Here is a 17145-nt window from a genome sequence, read left to right as displayed (position 1 = left end):
GTTTGAAAGACTGTCTCCTTCCTTATCAACCTGGTTGTATTTTGTGATAGTCACTGAAGGCCCTGTTACACATTACACAACTAAGATTGCTTCGGTTGAAGGCTACTTGTTATGGCCTTCACTGCAGCAGCATCCCATTTGTGGAAATTCCTCCTTGTATGTATATAAATATTTGCTTATGTTGTGTTATATTTAACTCTTTGTGCAACCTCTGTGTGATTGCAATGTATGCAAGTAGGCCAAAAGTCTAATTTTGTTGCCAAGTATGAAGCCCTAAACATTTGTGGTTGTCTTGGTTATGGTGGATTATGGGAGGGAGGCTTTAAAGCAGTTTAAAATGTTTAGATAAAGAAGTTACCTGTGGTTTTATTGGTGAGGTGGATCAACAAAGATGATTGGCAATTGGGGTGTGTGTAGGGAATATGACTGGCCCTGAGCATTAAAAAAGGAGGGAGCTATCTATTAAAAGTCAGTTGAAGAGTAGATGTCAGAAAGTCAGTGTTACTGACAGTTAGCAGAAGGAAGCTATACTTGGACCTGGGAAAAGGGAAAGCCCATCTCAGAAATCTTCTGGAGACTTAGTATTTGGAGTTGGTGGCTCTGGAGAGCAAGAGGCCAAAGACTGCTGATGCTTCAAGGAGACAGCAGAGCCCAGCAAAAAGAAGATTCACTGAGAGGTCTGACCACAAGGAGCTTCAACAAGATTTCTCATGCAGTAACAGCATCCCAGAAGCCAGAGACAACTGAAGGGGCTGATGGCAGAAGGCTGCTGCACTGCTGGTTATGAGACTGAAAAACAAAACAAAACAAAAACCCCAGTCTGGGAGAAGAGCTATTGAGCGGTTATTAATGGGGAAGACTCTCTTATTAACTATCGTAAACAAGAATATGTAAGTACATTTTAAGCATCCTTGTCCTAAATACTCTAATCCCTTATGTGCAAAATGTCTCTTTAACTTTTAGGTTTAATGGTTCATACAGGCCCGTTGACACATCACAACAGTCCATCATGGCAAAATTTGGATGTGTGGGCTGTTAGGACACATGGTGCCCTTTGACATCCAGTTTTCATGGTTTTTTATACCATGTGAACCCACATGACAGAGGTTAAACAACCTTCAGATAATTGTTAAGGAAGCCATGGGCTATCTGAGGAGTGTCTAACTCTCAAACAAGCCTGCCACTTCCGTTTACTTAACAATTTATGGCAAGCCAAGCACCTGCAGATGCCATGCAAAAATGTCATCCAGTACAGTGTGATGGGTAAATGAAGCTGAGATGAGCCTGTTGGGTGATCAACAAGGTCACTATTTCTCATGCCTAAGTCCCTTATACCAAACTGTTAGGCGTCTTTAAACTATACCAAGAGAATAGAAGGTAGTGGAAAAGGATCAACACGGGAAACCCTGAAGCTTATAAATGGCTAAAAATAAGAAATCCCATAGCTGGGATCCTTGCCTTCACTCTCTAATGAGTTCAAACTAGGTCCCTCTTCCTTATCTTTAGACAGATTGTTCCTCTGAGCTTTTAATGCTTTATCATGTCATTTTCTGATTGTTTTGTAATGTGTGTTTTTGCTCCCATTTTATTATTATTATGCATTATGCCAAATGCCAATAAGGCAAACTATTCAACACAAGAAAACAATTTATTGTAAAAAAATGTTCTCCTTATTTATTTTACCTCGTTCATTTATTATAGTTACACCCTACCTTTTTCCTTTAAATCCCACTTATGCATTTTCTGTACCTGTATTATTTTCATTAAAAATTCTACAAATTCTTCAATAGATAAACATAGAAGAGATGGGTAAAATTAAGACATTAATAATATCCATCTCCATGATCAGGAAAATGACGACCAAATATTTGACAGGCATGCTTAGAAACTGTTTTGCTGTCCTTCCTCCCGATTTTGTTTATCCGGGGGGGGGGGGGGGGGGGGGGGGGGGACAAGAGAGCAAATAGGGCAAGGATGAAGAAAATGTGTACTACATTTATCTCCCACTCCCCAAACAGTATTCCCCTTGAGCAGGTCTAGTCTAGAAGCATTCTATAGCCACTGGACCAGGGTCTCCTCAGACACCCCCACACCACACACACCCATTGGAAGAAAAAACATTGCATTGGGGATGACAGAAGCTACTTATCTGTTTGGAAGAACAAATGGCCCAAGGTTGCAATTTGTTAATTAAGGTTCGAAATATGTTTTGTACCAAAACAGTATGTAACTAACTTATAACTTTAAAAAGTTGTGTTTATAGTGGAAGAGATATTTCCTCAATCATATTGTTTTATGGTTTCCTAATCTCATCCACCATCACAAATCCTGCAGGTGGTCAACGCTTCTTTAAGAGATGGCCGGGTACCTGCCCCTTTAAAGGAGGCGGTAGTCCAGTCAGTCCTAAAGAAGGCATCCCTGGATCCAGAGGTGGCCGCCAATTATAGACCGGTGGCCAACATCCCGTTCCTGGGCAAGGTGCTAGAGCGGGTGGTGGTTGGACAACTTCAAGCACTCTTGGATGAAACTGATTATCTGGACCCATTTCAGTCCGGCTTTAGACCCGGGTATGACACTGCATTTGCCTTGGTCGCCCTGTACGATGACCTGTGCAGGGAGAGAGACGGGGGAGTGCGTCCCTGTTGGTCCTCCTGGACCTCTCAGTGGCTTTCGATACCATCGACCATGGTATCCTTCTGAATAGGCTAGTGGGATTGGGAGTTGGAGGCACCGCGTGGCGGTGGTTTCGCTCCTATCTCAACGGCCGATTTCAGAAGGTGGTGCTGGGGGACTATGGCTCTGCGCCATGGCAGTTATGCCATGGAGTTCCGCAGGGGTCCATTTTGTCCCCTTTACTATTTAACATCTACATGAAACCACTGGGAGGTCATTGGGAGGTGTGGGCTGCGGACTCATCAGTACACTGATTATACCCAGCTCTACCTCTCGTTTTCCACCAATCCAGGTGAGGCAGTGGCTGTGCTGAACTGGTGCCTGGCCGAGGTAATGGGCTGGATAAGGGCCAATAAACTGAAGCTCAATCCAGACAAGATGGAGGTCCTGTTGGTGGGTGGCTTGGGCCTTGGGATGGGGAACTTGGGCCTTGTCCTAAATGGGGTTGCACTCCCTCTGAGGGACAGGGTTCACAGCTTAGGAGTGTTCCTCGACCCTGAGCTGTCTCTAGAAGCTCAGGTGACGGTGGTGGCGAGGAGTGCCTTCCTTCAGCTTCGGCTGCGTCCCTTCCTGGAGAACGACTGCCTGGCGACAGTGACACATGCGTTGGTGACTTCCCGGTTAGATTTCTGTAATGCGCTCTACATGGGGCTACCCTTGAAGATGGTCCGGATACTTCAGTTTGGTGCAGAATAGAGCTGCCAGGGTGCTGACGGGGACTGGGCGTTGTTCTCATATAACCCCAGTTCTCCATCAGCTCCACTGGCTCCCGATTGAAGTCCAGGCCCAATTCAAGGTGTTGGTTATGACCTATAAAGCCCTAAATGGCTTGGGACCTGGATATCGAAAGGAACGCCTGTGTCCATATATGCCCTCCCGCCCCTTGAGATCAGCAACAGATCCTCTTCTCCGGCAACCCTCTGTGAATATTAGGAAGGTGAGTACCCGGAGGAGGGCTTTCTCTGTGGTGGCAGCCCATCTATGGAATGCGCTCCCCAGAGAGGTCCGCCTGGTGCCATCGTTATTTGTTTTTCGGCGCCAGGCTAAGACCTTTTTATTTAAAACTTATTTTAATTGTTAAATTATTTGTATTTATAGGATTTTAAATTTTTAGCCGAGATGCACCAGGGGTTTTAAAATAATTTTTTATTGTTATTATTTATGTATTTATGTATTTTGTTTCTGTTGTGAGCCACCCCAAGCATTCGTTGCGATGGGGGCGGTATAAAAATGTTTTAAATAAATAAACAAACAGCCACCACTGCATGATGCTTTAAATTGCACTGTACAATTGTTGTTTCTGAGCCACCAAATGTCTTGTAGTTCCACAATAAAAAATAGCTTCTTCTTATTCTCTTGAATGAAGCACATCCTTTATGGAATTACTTAACTAAGCTGTGGCACAGAGGCTATGCATGCCTATCTGTCAAGTGTTGCAGAAACATTTATAATTTTCCCTGCTGAATCATAATTTCATATATATGTATCTCATTGGCAGAATCTTCATCTCAGGCTTCCTGAAGGAGAGGGATTTAAACTGTCTTGCAGACAACTGCCATCTGTATCCTAAGCCGTATCTGCTTTTAATAATCCACTATCCTTGTCAACCAGTTACAGGCGCTGGGAAAATCCTGTTTACCTTTGGTTTTCTCAGTGTTTATTGGAAAGTAGATCCACAGAGTAGTAGACTTTCAGTAGTAGACTTTAGCTTTTTCCACGTTTGGGGGGTGATTGTCTTAATAAAAAAATGTTAACAAAAGAGTCTTTTCAGCCATTTAAAAAACTACCAGATATAGTCTGTTAACTATTCTTTATTTGAAATCCAACACAAAACAATGACAACACTTCAAGCAGAGCTTTCCCCTAAACCGCAAATGCTCCATAAAACAGAGGAACTGAAAAGCATCCGGTATGATTACTGTGTCATCCATGAAATTCCTCTAGCACAAGGACAGATAATGTACGAGCTTCCATGCCATATCCACCCTACTGAGGCTTTCCCTCTGGGATAGCTGGCTTAGGGCAGAGAGCTATGCAAACTGTGGAAAAGCCCTGGTAGATTATAAACCTCAGGAGTCTAGCTTACTGAATTTCATGCTGTTGGAATTATTTTACATGAGGATGGATGAAAAAGAATAGTCAAGTAGGGGACTGAAAACATGTGCAGTTAATATTTTCATCCTGGGACACATAAAAGTGAATCCCACTGAAATCAAGAGGCTGCACAAAAATATCACTGTATTACTAAGAGAAATATGTCACAAAGTGCCTTCTTACAGCCTATTCTGTAGTATTATTCTTCATCAGAATATTAGCATCTTGTAAGTTCAACATCTAAGTAGTATTTAATACTACAATAAGGAAGGGTACTGAAATAATTAACAAACTCCTTACCAGGACTAAAGAGAACTATCGCTTTAAGGTAAGCATATTCATATCCATCAATATCAAGTTTAGCCATGCTGTTGCAGAACTCCTGAAGTTTCCAGATGTGTTCCATCACTTGTTTTATTCGGTCTCCAGAAAGTTTATCTACAAGTAGACATTACACATCATCTTAAGAGAACACAGATTTATTTGAAAGTCAGCCAAATATCTAGCTTGCTTCAGCATTCAAACTCATGTAGTTTCTCAGGGAATTGTGTGTTAAAGTGCTGGTGGTTAACAGATCCATTCCAAAATGCCTGATTACCCAGTGAGTTTTCATGTGTAAAGTAACGGCTTCCAGATACAGTTAATGACAGATGGCTTTGAGTGATGACCTATATCTAGATCAAGAGAGGTATCGCTACCACTCTATATGACTCTTGTGTGCCTGCAACTGGAGAATTGTGTTCAGTTCTGGGCTGCACATTACAGGAAGGATATAGCCAGGTCAGAGTCAGTGCAACGTAGGACCACAAGGATGGTGGTGGTATTGCAGGGAAAGCCGTATGAAGTGAGACTGAGGGAACTGGGTCTTTTCAGCATGGAGAAGAGGAGACTTCAAAGGGATCTGTTGGTGACATAGGTATGTGAGGTGGAGTCACATTGAGGTGGGTAGAGACCTGTTCTCCCCTGCAAGTGGGGCAGGACGCGTTCCAGTGGAGCCAAGCTCAGGGAACCAAGGTTCAAGGTGGATGCAGAAAGTACTTCCTGACAGTTAGGACCCCAAGGGTATGGAATGAGGTGGCTGGAGCCAGGGGTCTAGCTGGGGAGGCCCCTTCTGACTCATTGTTTCTATGTTTCTAAATGAACTACTAAAAATAATCTTACATTGTCTAGCTACTGGAAAGACAAGGGCTAATATAATGATGACTGATATTTTCACTTGTATATCCATGTTCAGAAATATACACCTTGTTTAATCTATAAGGAATTGTTCTTTTTCCTAAACAAAACTAATTCCATTATATTTAAGTAGTCCTCAAACAAGTGCGAAGTAACCCTTGATTTCTCAGACTAGAACCAGCACTTTACCCACTCCTTTCTGCTGCAGTATTAACTGAGTGTTTCAGCTATTCCACTGAACATGGAATAAACTAGAAACTTACCCTTTGCCAGTTAGTTAAAATGCAGACAGTATTAAAAATCATGGAGTAATATACAAGGTAAAGCCAAGAATATGGTTCTAACTGCTGACATTAATGCAAATTGTGTAAAGGAGAAAGCACAGTGGATGACAATGACTGGGTATACACAGCACAGCAACCCATCATGAATAACAGTCACAACAGATTATTGTGTTGTCTGAACCTAGACGGCTTCCCACAAGGTGGCTTATTTGGGGCTAGCAAGCCATACTGACAACCATGTCTTGTTCTATTGTTCAACCCACTGGGGGCTGCCATTTTGTCCAAAGCTAGGAAACTGATTCTGCCATAGGTTGTGTGAATTGCACCACCAGCAAAAACTCCTTGCTGTTCTTTGAAATCTTGTCTGTGGCAGTAACAATAAAATTTCTCTACCAATGCCCAGGAGCCACTTTGGAGCAACTGTCAGTGGTTTGCACCTACTTTCTCAGCTGCAGAAGTATGTACAAATGTCTTCACAATTTTTTGTAAAATAATCTTTGCCAGTTTTTCTAGAGGTGCACACTTACAACAGTCTGATAAATGCAGTCTTGCCTGGTTGATACCTTCGTGAGCTTAGGTATTAGTTCTCCTACTTTTCCCCTTTGTTAGTGATTTTCAATTGACAGCTCAGCTCTGCAGCCATGCACAAATTAAAGCTACAGACAATCTTGCCTTGTCAATTTGTCAACAACTAGACTTTTCTTCCTCTGATAGCTGAAACTTAAAAGAATGTTGACTGGCAGGAATACAAATACTGAGCAGCGGTAAGTGTAAGGACAGAAAAAATTGGGAAGACATTTTTCCGGGACTGAAAATAATGATTTAAAAGACATTCAACTGCTTCTTTTTTGAGGCTCTGAAAAATAAAATTTAAAAGGTGGTGAAAGAAAAGGGATAGTGATTGGAGTGGGAGGGCCAAGATGGGTTCTTCTGTGACAGACACTGGGATAATAGCTGGAGGACTATGGGGGAAGGAAGGCGGAAACAACCTTCAATGAGGCAGGTTGTCTGTTCAGCACACTATGGATTGTTCTGCAAATAACCAACCTATTCACAGACTGCAATCACATATTGTGCAAACCTACCAATCAGCTCAAAATTGTTTCCACTCCACAACACTACTTTCATTTCCATTTTTTTAAATAAGTGATGGAAGAAACAACAATCTGCGTATTAATTTTTCAGATACACAAGAGCATTTGGCTGTTGGTCTTTCAGTGGACAGTTAACATTTTAGGGAGTTTAAAGTGCAGATGTTCATAGAAGGATTTATACTCAGTATGAAGCAAACATTTCTTAGTTTTCTTCACTCTATGGCATTTGCTTCTATGCGTATGAGTGCAACATAAAATAGCATAGATACTATTTGTGAAAAAAATAATCACAATAAAGGTTTCTGTTCAAGATCTTATCACCCCCTTCTCCTTTAAGAACTTTATGTACATTGTGGAATCTAAAATATATAAATATCTTGCTATTAATATTATATACTTTTAGATATGTTCTGACACCATATTATAAAAATCTGATCCTTCACGAATCAGAACATTCATGTATCTTGAACTGGAAATAGTAATACTAGCTCTGCTCCTTTAATATGACTTACAGCCCCCACCCCAGCTCCAAAACGTGGGATAGGAAACAATATCAATTATTTTACCCTATCCCTGACCACAAAGAGCTAGATTCAATAAAAACATCGTGCTACACAATCATAACAGTTGCAACAGCCTCTCTGTCTACAGTGATCCTTAGCTGCTGTAAGGCCCGTAAGTCCACTTTGTCTATTGCTTCCAAAAATCTGTCTTAAACCCCCTCCAGCCTAGGTTGCTGGAAAATCTTACAGCCCTACACTTAATTAAATGCAGGGCACCTACCTCTCCATGGCCTCTGAATATCCTGCCTCTTTCCTTGCCCAGAAGAACTACATCAGTTCTGTTGTTATTGAGGGCCATGCTTGGGGGCGGAAACTGCCTATTATAATTAAGTTTAAAAGGATTTAACAAATTAAATTAGTAAATGATGGTAACTAATTTTACTTTTCGACACCCAAAACAAGCACAATAAAATAACCCAAATCATACTAAAAAGATACTAAACCATTCTAAAAAGATATGCTGTCAATAAATGTGCCTATAATTTAATAGCAGCATTATTGCTCTAGCATACAGTTTTTGCACTGTAACTGTGCAAATATTTCTGCCATGTGTGACTGACAGGTTACTATTTACTCTGTAGGTAAAAGCAAGAAGATATAGAATTGCAGAAAAATATTCTATGTTCATTATCAAACAATGACTACTTTATACTGGCCATGGGACTACCGTTTAGTGCAGAATCTCCACATCAAGCAAGTTATTTTCCTAACAGGAAATTGTTGTCCTTTCCCTTTTGTAAAGCAGCTTGCACAAGTTTGTATTTCTTAGGCACAGTTACTTCTAGGATAGTTAAGTGCCTATTAATTATCTGACAAATAGCAGATGTTTACAGACAAGTGCTTATTCCCATGTAAAGAAGCTACAGCTAGTGTCTACAAACAAAACTGACTCCAGAGATAAGTGGAACTCCACTTCAAAACGGGTCTTCTGCCTCACGAGTGCAACCCTCTGGACCTGCCTAAAAGCTACTCCTGCATGAACCAAGTGAACAGTATATAATAAAGCATGGGAGGCTGCAGCATGATGCAAAAACAGAAAATTTGGTGGCGCTGCCTGGTACCAGCAGATGCCTCCCACTCATGCAAGACATCTTTGGATTTAAGCCATAGCCTTTTCCATATATTTCACTGTTCTCTTAAAAATGTCTACTTAAGAACTTTTAAAAATAAAAAATCATTGACCCATTGCTGGTAACTAGCCATGGGTTGTTGTGTTGTTCAAACACAGGCCACTTCACCTACAGTAGCCTGCTTACCTCTCTCCCTAACAGGCCATCCTGAGAACCACATGGGATATTCCAGCATTTCTTATACCCACTGGTTTCTCATGTTGTCCAAATCCAAACAACCAATCCCATCATGAGTAACCTAAAGTGGTAAGCAAGGAGAGGCTGTTACTGGTTGAACAGCCCTCTTTTTAAAAGTGTACCTCAAAAAGACAAAAAAGTTTCCTCAATATTTTTATTTTATTTATCTGGACTTGCGAAAGTACAGATGTAAACACTTCTGTTGCATCTGAAATATGAAGTCTCATCTGGCCTTATTTTTCCCTGTCAAAATCCACATTTTACATATAAATCTGAGTTTTCACAGCTCATTGTCAAAAATCCATCTTCTTGGAAAAGGGAATAGTTTCTACTTCTTGTCTTCCTAAACACCTAGAGTCTTGGGAAAGCAGTGAAAAAGTGAAAAAACATAGTATAGCCTGTTTGATTCCAAAAACTAGAGGATCTCAACAAGAAAAAGATGATATACTAGCCAGTCTTTTGCAAGGTAAAATCACTTGCCTTTTACTATTAAGAATGGGCAAAAAAAAAAAAAAATGAACCTATTTGCTGACTTTGAGTCAATGCCCATGGTTGGTGTCTGCTGTCCTTGACAGAAGACACCTCCCAGAACATTGTCCAAGAGAGGTTTCCCATTCTGAACCCCTACAAGTATGCACCTCCATGTTTGCATAAGTCCAACTAAAAAATTAACCCCCTTCAAGAATAAACTCCTCCCTAAATTGCACAAAGTTTTTGCACTTAAAAAATAATAATAAAAAGGTTGGCAAACAAATGAGAGCCACTCCAGAGTGGGAACTGGGCATTTTGGTGGGGCTGTCGCTGGCTATTAACTTGAAGATCATGAAAGGTGATTTCTGGAAAAAAGAGAACAGGAGGAGGAGAAAGCTGCAATATGTGAAAATGGGCTGTCAAATCCTCTAGTACAGCAGTTGGAAAATCATGGCAAAGCAGAAGGGGATCATCTGCTGGGTATTCTGTTGATTATTTGCAGGATGTGTTAGTGTGAGATGTGAATATGCCTATTGAAAAATTCTTTTATTGTAGCTTCCCCACAAGATGGTCAGAAAGTCAGAAAATGTTTTAGGTGTAAATTTACAACAGGAAGCAAAAATAATAGAGTTTCATCTATTTTTTCTACTTGCTCAGTGGGCAAGGTTCCCACATTGATCACAAGGTAGCTGCTAAATATAGTTCCGCATGTGTGGAGACCTTGAAATTGTGGCTTCAGGGGCATGGATACTGCATTTGCAAATATTAGAAAGACAAGGGAAGGAAGTAAGCTTGACCCACAGAAACAGATGCCTTCTAAACCAGATAAATATCTAGTAAAGATATTTTACTAGAAACCTCCACCCTCTAAGAAGGAAGAATTAATGTATGTAGAATTCTTCCTGTTTGTCTTATTGCTCATGAAACAGTAATTCTAGGCACATGTTACTCATGTGTAGGGTATTCGCACGATGAAGCAGAATGGGAAATGTGACTGTAGACTGAAACCTCACATCATGCTTTCTTCTTCCAACATTCCTGCACTGAGTGCACTTGTCTACAAAGGAACCCCAACGCATGAGTCCAGATGCTCCATTATGTGGAGCCCTGCTGCACTCACCACGCAGGTGCTGGAAGCAGCAGTAGCACTGGGAGCTGGGCTTGAAATGCAGGCTTGGTCATGCTTGACCGTAGTAATACCCCACATGTGAGTTACATGTGAACAGGGCTAACATGTCCTGAAAAAAAAAACCCCAGTAAAAATGTACCCTAGCCTTACAGACCCTTTTAACAACCTGGATTTTTCTACTCTCATGCAACTGGAATTAAATTCTATTGATTAAACTTCAGTCATTAGAAAAAGAGTATTAAATCACGCAAACCTTCCTGTATGCTGTTCTGCAGGTGATTGACAATAGCTGCCAGGATAGTTGACAAGCTCATCACCTGTGCACACTGTGCAAGGCCTAATGTAAACAGTTCATTCCAGCAGGCACGTACAAGGCTTGTATTACAGTCCTGCCTGCAATTATAAAAGAAAAGGTCATGAGACATAAGATCAATGGAAATTATTACAATTCATTTTCTGGCCTCTGCATTGGGATTCCGTTGTAGGTAAGTTCATTTCCTGTGCTATTACATGCAAAGATCGGTCTGTGTTGTTTGGACTGAAAATAAGGGGATGAATTGCAACAGGAAGGACGGCCAGGTTAGGGTTAGGGTTAGTGACTGCCAAAGCAGAAGAAAGCCAAAAAATGTGCTGATTATTGCCTTTTTTGGCTTTCCTCTGCTTTGTCAGTCACTCGCCTTGTTAGACTGTAACAAAAATCTATGGGGCCATGTGGGAGTGAGACAACAAAGAATAAAGCATATCAAACCTACAAAAGCCATTAGAGATGTAACACTTGTGCATCATGTGCACACACACACACGCACGCAGCAAGTGGAAGAAAAACATCCTTAAAATGGGACTGTAGTTATAACCTGGAATAAAGGACCTTATTGGGAAGTGTTGCCAGGTAATTGCCAATGGAAGACTGACCTCCATTGGCAACAGACTAAGCTTGGCTGCACTCCTTTGCTTCAGAAATCTTCAGTGGGAGATACTGCCTGAAAACTGCCAGCAAGAGAAAACTTACTTCCATCATGGTTTGAGTAAGTTTCAACTGCTCAGTCCCACTCCCTTGCTTCCGCAGTTTTTAAATCTGGTAGATACTGACAAGAAGGGAACACCAGGAAAGACCAAAGATCTGCTGCCTGAATAATCCTATCATATGGACATATTGTTATTTCTGTCTTTTGGAAGCTGCTTGGAGAGTTTCCCAGAGCTATATAGCAGCATATATGCTTTCTAAAGGCATACATAAAAAACAATTGCCTCCATCTTGCTTTTACAATTTAAAAAGCTGTTATTTTGTCATTAATTCATTAACAAATGAAACAATTACACATCTGTGACAAATATACAGATTTAGAGGATTTCATTAATTCATTCAGTAAAAAAAGTGAAAGCAAAACTGTATCCTTACCCTAGTGCTTGAAAAGCAGGAATAGATCTAGCCCAGTGCATGGAAAGGAAAAGTAACCGGGATGCTGACTCACAAATATAATGCACATTTAGGTATTCTGGCATTGGACTAGGCATTGTTAACTGGAAGAGAAAAATCGTACAAGAATAAATCACACTTTTAATACATTCTTCTGAAAATCATTAATAGATGAACCTTGGATACAAGATCTTTTGCCAAGAAACCATGAACCATACACTTTTTTACTTGCCCTAGTTAATTACAGGCAGTCCCTGGGTTACAAATGAGTTTTGTTCCTGAGAAAATGGAAATTCATCTTTAAGTCAAATTTGTATGTAAGGCAAATCATGTTCCATATTTGTGGGTGATAGGGGTACTGGAACCCAAGAGTAATATTTCTTATCATTTTTCCACTTTTTATTATTTTTAAAATATTTTTATTTTTTAAATTATTTTCCACTTCCATGGAAAAATATTATTTTTTTCCCCATGAAAGTGGAAAGCTACAAATATCTCTAGCACCAGCCCAAACTCACCAGTGCCTTCCTCTTTGCAGCAAGGAAATGCTGGAGAGATTTCCCCCTCCAGAGGAGCGGAGTAGGAAGGCATGCTTTGGAGGCCTCCCTCTCTCCCCTTTCACTTCCTCTCTATCTACTGTAATGATTTTCTGCAGTAGTTTTTTAAAATGAAGAGGCTTTACGGCAGTTCATTCATAGGTACAGGTTGTTCGTAACTTGGACCTTCATAACCTGGGAACTGTCTTTATTTAAACATTCAAATATTGTAATTAGTTTAATTCAATTGTTTTAATGAAGCCATTCTGAAAGAAGACTATCTCCAGACACAATGACAGTCATACATACAAGAACTATCTGAAATTATAATAAACACTGACCAAATGAAATTTAAAAAATATATTACTCCTGGGTTGTAGTTGAGAATTTTGGTGAAAATAATATGCCATTTTAAAAGAGTGATGATTAGCTTAGATTTCATTCTCTACTAAGATTCACACATACCAGCTCAGAAAGAAATCATAAATATATTAGTGACAGAGCCAAGAGAGTTCAGGATGAACATATCTGCAATCATCTTGACTTCTCTTTTTGGGTCAGCTCAGAAATTCTATATGGATAATATATTTTACTTGTTTTAAAGAAAATTATGCTCCTGAAACAGTTCTTGGGAAGTATTTCAAAATGTGTTTTGTGTGTTACAACAATTTTGTATTTTTGTGTATGCACTATGTTCTTCTACCATAGTTTGCTATCATGAATAGATTACTTGATTATCTGAAGTAAAAGATGGAAAGAAAAGGGTGATTCCAGAGCCCTTGGACAGAACCCTCAAATCCTTGGATGAAACAGTACACTGAGAAAAGAGAATGTGATCAATAGTTCGTTGGCCTTTGGCCACGTACTTACAGAAATCACATTTCAGAATCCACAAACAAGGCAAATTAGTCATATCAGAAAGCATGTCTGATCACATCTATTCAATCTATCACTGTGGTTTGAAGGAAAACCATTAGTCCCTTCTTTATACTTTATAATCTAATTACTGAACATCAACTGAAGTTTCTAATCAAATAACACAGTCTAAAGAAACAGACTGCATTAGAAGTAAAGGAACAGCGGAGTGGCCTATTCTGCTTGTTAAGATTTTTTTACTCCACAACAGATTTGCCCAAATAGGTTACGAAAACACACACCTTAAATGTCACGTGAGTATCTGTAAGAAGGGGTCCTTCAACTTCAATAATTGGTGTAGACTGATCCCTACTGATCACATGAATATTGCCACCACTTGTGGGATCCATTCCATCTGCCAGATTCTGAGCTGATGTACCATCTGTGGTGTTCAGTGCCTTAGCCAAAGTATCAAATGCCCTGCAAATAAAAGCAACTCCATCAGATATTTATCATCCAATTTCTATTAATATATTTTCAGGTTACACATAACACTGCCAATACTTCTTCCTACAGATAACCTATGGAATAATATATACTAATATCATATATACAAGTGTTACTAAGAACATATACTAGTGGTATAGTCAGAAAAGTATCAAGAAGGAGATACTGGCAGGACTGGAAACCTTAAGGTTTGCCAAATAATGTTTTTAGGAGAAAAACTTTAATTGTGGAGGAAAAAAGCCAAAAACACCCTAATAAGAACAGAGCACAGTCAATGGGTAGGAGGGATTAATGAAACAGGATGGCTGAGATTGTAAAGAGGAGCACTCCACACTAAAACGTTTTGTTAGAGATTTTGCTTGTATCTATTACAAAAGACACAAAGATAATGGAGACCATAAAGAAGAAGAAGATTGATTACCTGTAGCTGCAGTTCAAGTGGTCACCGAGCATTCACAAATAGGAGTCCTAGACTGCCCAAAACACCATTCCGGAAACTTCTATAGCTAAGAAATGTCTGGAAACACCCCCCCACCCAATTTTCCAAGTGTATCAGTCCTGAGAAGGCTCCCATCTATTCCCTCAATTCTTTGAGACCACCTACTACACTCTTGGAACTGAGCAGAGCTTTGGTACCAATACTGTTATGTGTAGGTAGGTTGTGTGAATGCACAGATGACCACTTGAAGAACTACAGTAAGCAATCTGTAAGCAACTAGAGTAAGAACTAAGTAAGCAACCTGACTTCTCTGTTGTCTCCCTGCATTAAACATATAAGTGAGTAGTAAAGTGGCTTAGCAGTGATGGGTCAGTGTCTTAAAGGAAGAAAATGGACACATGTGAGAAAGATATTTCTGAAAGACAAAAGAGGAAATAGGCAGGAATCTACTAGGGACACCAGGATGGTGGGGGTAAGTTTCTTCAAAAATTCTTCAGTTATAGATGTTTCCTGAAAGGGGTTCCACGCAGGCATAGAGACTGTACATGTGATGGACAAAGACCACAAATAAGACCATAAAAGTATGTAGGAGAATCCCCTAATTTGCACAGTTGAACAATCCCAACAGAAGTTTGACACCTAGCCAACTTGATTAACTTTAAATTTCACAATAAAATATGTGGATTAAAATAAACTTCACTGTCACAAAATTTGCACTTATTTTTCTATACTTATACCAAATGTACTGTAAAGCTAAACAACGTAAGAAATATTATACGCAGTGATGGCAGAAGTTAAAGATAGAAGTAGAACAGGGATGGGCAATTCCTGAGATGTTTTGTTATACAACTCCCATCTATCTAACAGCATAGTCAAGGCAATGGATGATGGCTGTTGCAGCCCAAAACATCTGGAGGGCTACATACCCCTGAAAGGGAAAGATGTTCAAAATGACAGCAATGCCTGTTATCAGTAGCTTGGCATATTGCCATCATAATTAAACAATTATAATAGATTGCGAGACCTGACTGATATGCTTCTACTATTAAGTGCGTACCGAGTGATCTCACTCGCAGATTGGTCTTCTTGTTGGATTTCAGAAGTTTCTCCATTATTAAGTGACTCGTTGAGGCTGGCAAGTGAGGTTACGACATTTGCTAATGTTCCCAAAGCACCTTGGCTTGTCTCTGCCTAGAAAAGAACAGAAATATTCATGGACTATTTACTTAAGTAAATCTGCATATTAAAAACTATGCTTATTTTCTAACACATGTTGAAATCTACTTACATTAAAAACTACAGTAAAAATCAATAAAAATAAACTAAATACATATCAACCAGTTGATTAAGCCAAGCCAAGTTTTCTTCACTGGGAAACTGTCTATTGTTGATACATGCCATCAAGTTGCCTCCAGTTTATGGAGACCCTTCGAATGAGTGCCCTCCAAAATGGCCTGACCTTGACAACCTACTCAACACCTTTAGACCCAAGGCTGTGGCTACCTTTATGGGATGGATCCATCTCATAGTTGATCTGCTGTTGCTGCTGCTTTGTTTTCTTTCTTCTCCCTTTTCCTTCAACTATCCCTAGCATTAGAGTCTTTCCTAGTGAGCCACATTATCAATCTGAAGTTGTACTGAACTGTGCTTCTAAGGAAGTAATGAATAGTCATTAAGAGCTTTGTTTCTACACATAGAAGAACACATCTTGATGAAGCAACAAAATATGAACTGAAATCGAAGCTATGCTACCTTAGAATCTGTAGCCAGAAGCACTGTACCATCATCTCGTATTAGAGGCTGCTGAATATTCACAAGCATCCCTGAATCAAGAAGGCCAGTTGATCTGTTCAAGATCAGGAGAGAAAAAGCATTAATATTCTGTTATTAAAGAGCCACACTACTTCTTTGTTCTGTAATGAAGAACAGGACTATTGTGCCTTTCAATGTGTCTTTCAATGATGCCTTTCAACTTCTCTATGAAAATAACATTTGTTATTCTCCTACAGTTATGTTATGTAAACATAACAGACTTGGATCCAAAGATCATCTAAGCAGATTTTCATTCAAGGATTGCTCTAGCTGGCAGAAATGGCAGAATTTTCATCAATTCTCCTTCCACCTGCAGCTTATGACCCACCTGTAGCTGACAAACCCATGAATCTGGACTGAAAGAAGCTTTGGAAGAGTGTAGCAGGTTGCAGGGGGACTTGATAAAAATTGCATACATGCCCTTGCATAGCTCTTGCAGAATTATAAACGTTTATGAAAATGGAATGAGCCCTTCTGTTCATGAGCCAGTCTGGATCCAAGCTACTCATCTCTTAGCTGTATTTTGCCCACTCATCATGAAGTAGTTCTTTCCATTATTTAGTAGACCTTTCTATTACTTTCTTGGCATGTTAATTCAGAAAATGCACATGTTAGCTATAGGTTCTACAATAACAGGTTTAAGATAAACTTCAGGTGAGAGAAAAATCAATCTCAGATTCTGTGTACGCACACAAGAATGTCCCAAAAATTATATTAATAATATCCTTTTAGTTAAGTAGCATGCCTGGTTTCTGAAACTTTCCCTTTTTTATTTTATAAAGAGATTC

General features: G+C 39.8%; 1 protein-coding gene across 5 annotated transcripts in view; it reads right to left on the bottom strand.

Annotated features, from left to right (window-relative positions):
* NR2C2 (nuclear receptor subfamily 2 group C member 2) overlaps positions 1-17145 on the bottom strand; it is a 63688-nt gene that overhangs the window by 17144 nt on the left and 29399 nt on the right. For 3 of the 5 annotated variants that reach the window (XM_044451194.1, XM_044451192.1, XM_044451195.1), the window contains 6 exons: positions 16298-16391; positions 15603-15736; positions 13902-14079; positions 12191-12312; positions 11045-11184; positions 5068-5205 (listed from right to left, as the gene is read on the bottom strand). In XM_044451194.1, coding sequence (XP_044307129.1) covers positions 5068-5205; positions 11045-11184; positions 12191-12312; positions 13902-14079; positions 15603-15736; positions 16298-16391 — 806 coding nt within the window. Of the gene's footprint in view, positions 1-298; positions 790-4312; positions 4409-5067; positions 5206-11044; positions 11185-12190; positions 12313-13901; positions 14080-15602; positions 15737-16297; positions 16392-17145 lie in introns of those variants that run through there. The other 2 variants (XR_006416689.1, XR_006416690.1) reach the window with 2 other exon arrangements.

The sequence above is a fragment of the Varanus komodoensis genome, unplaced genomic scaffold, assembly GCF_004798865.1.
Source record: "Varanus komodoensis strain SLA01 unplaced genomic scaffold, ASM479886v1 scaffold6_2, whole genome shotgun sequence".
Taxonomy (NCBI): Eukaryota; Metazoa; Chordata; class Lepidosauria; order Squamata; family Varanidae; genus Varanus; species Varanus komodoensis.
This window is presented reverse-complemented; position numbering and strand designations above follow the sequence as displayed.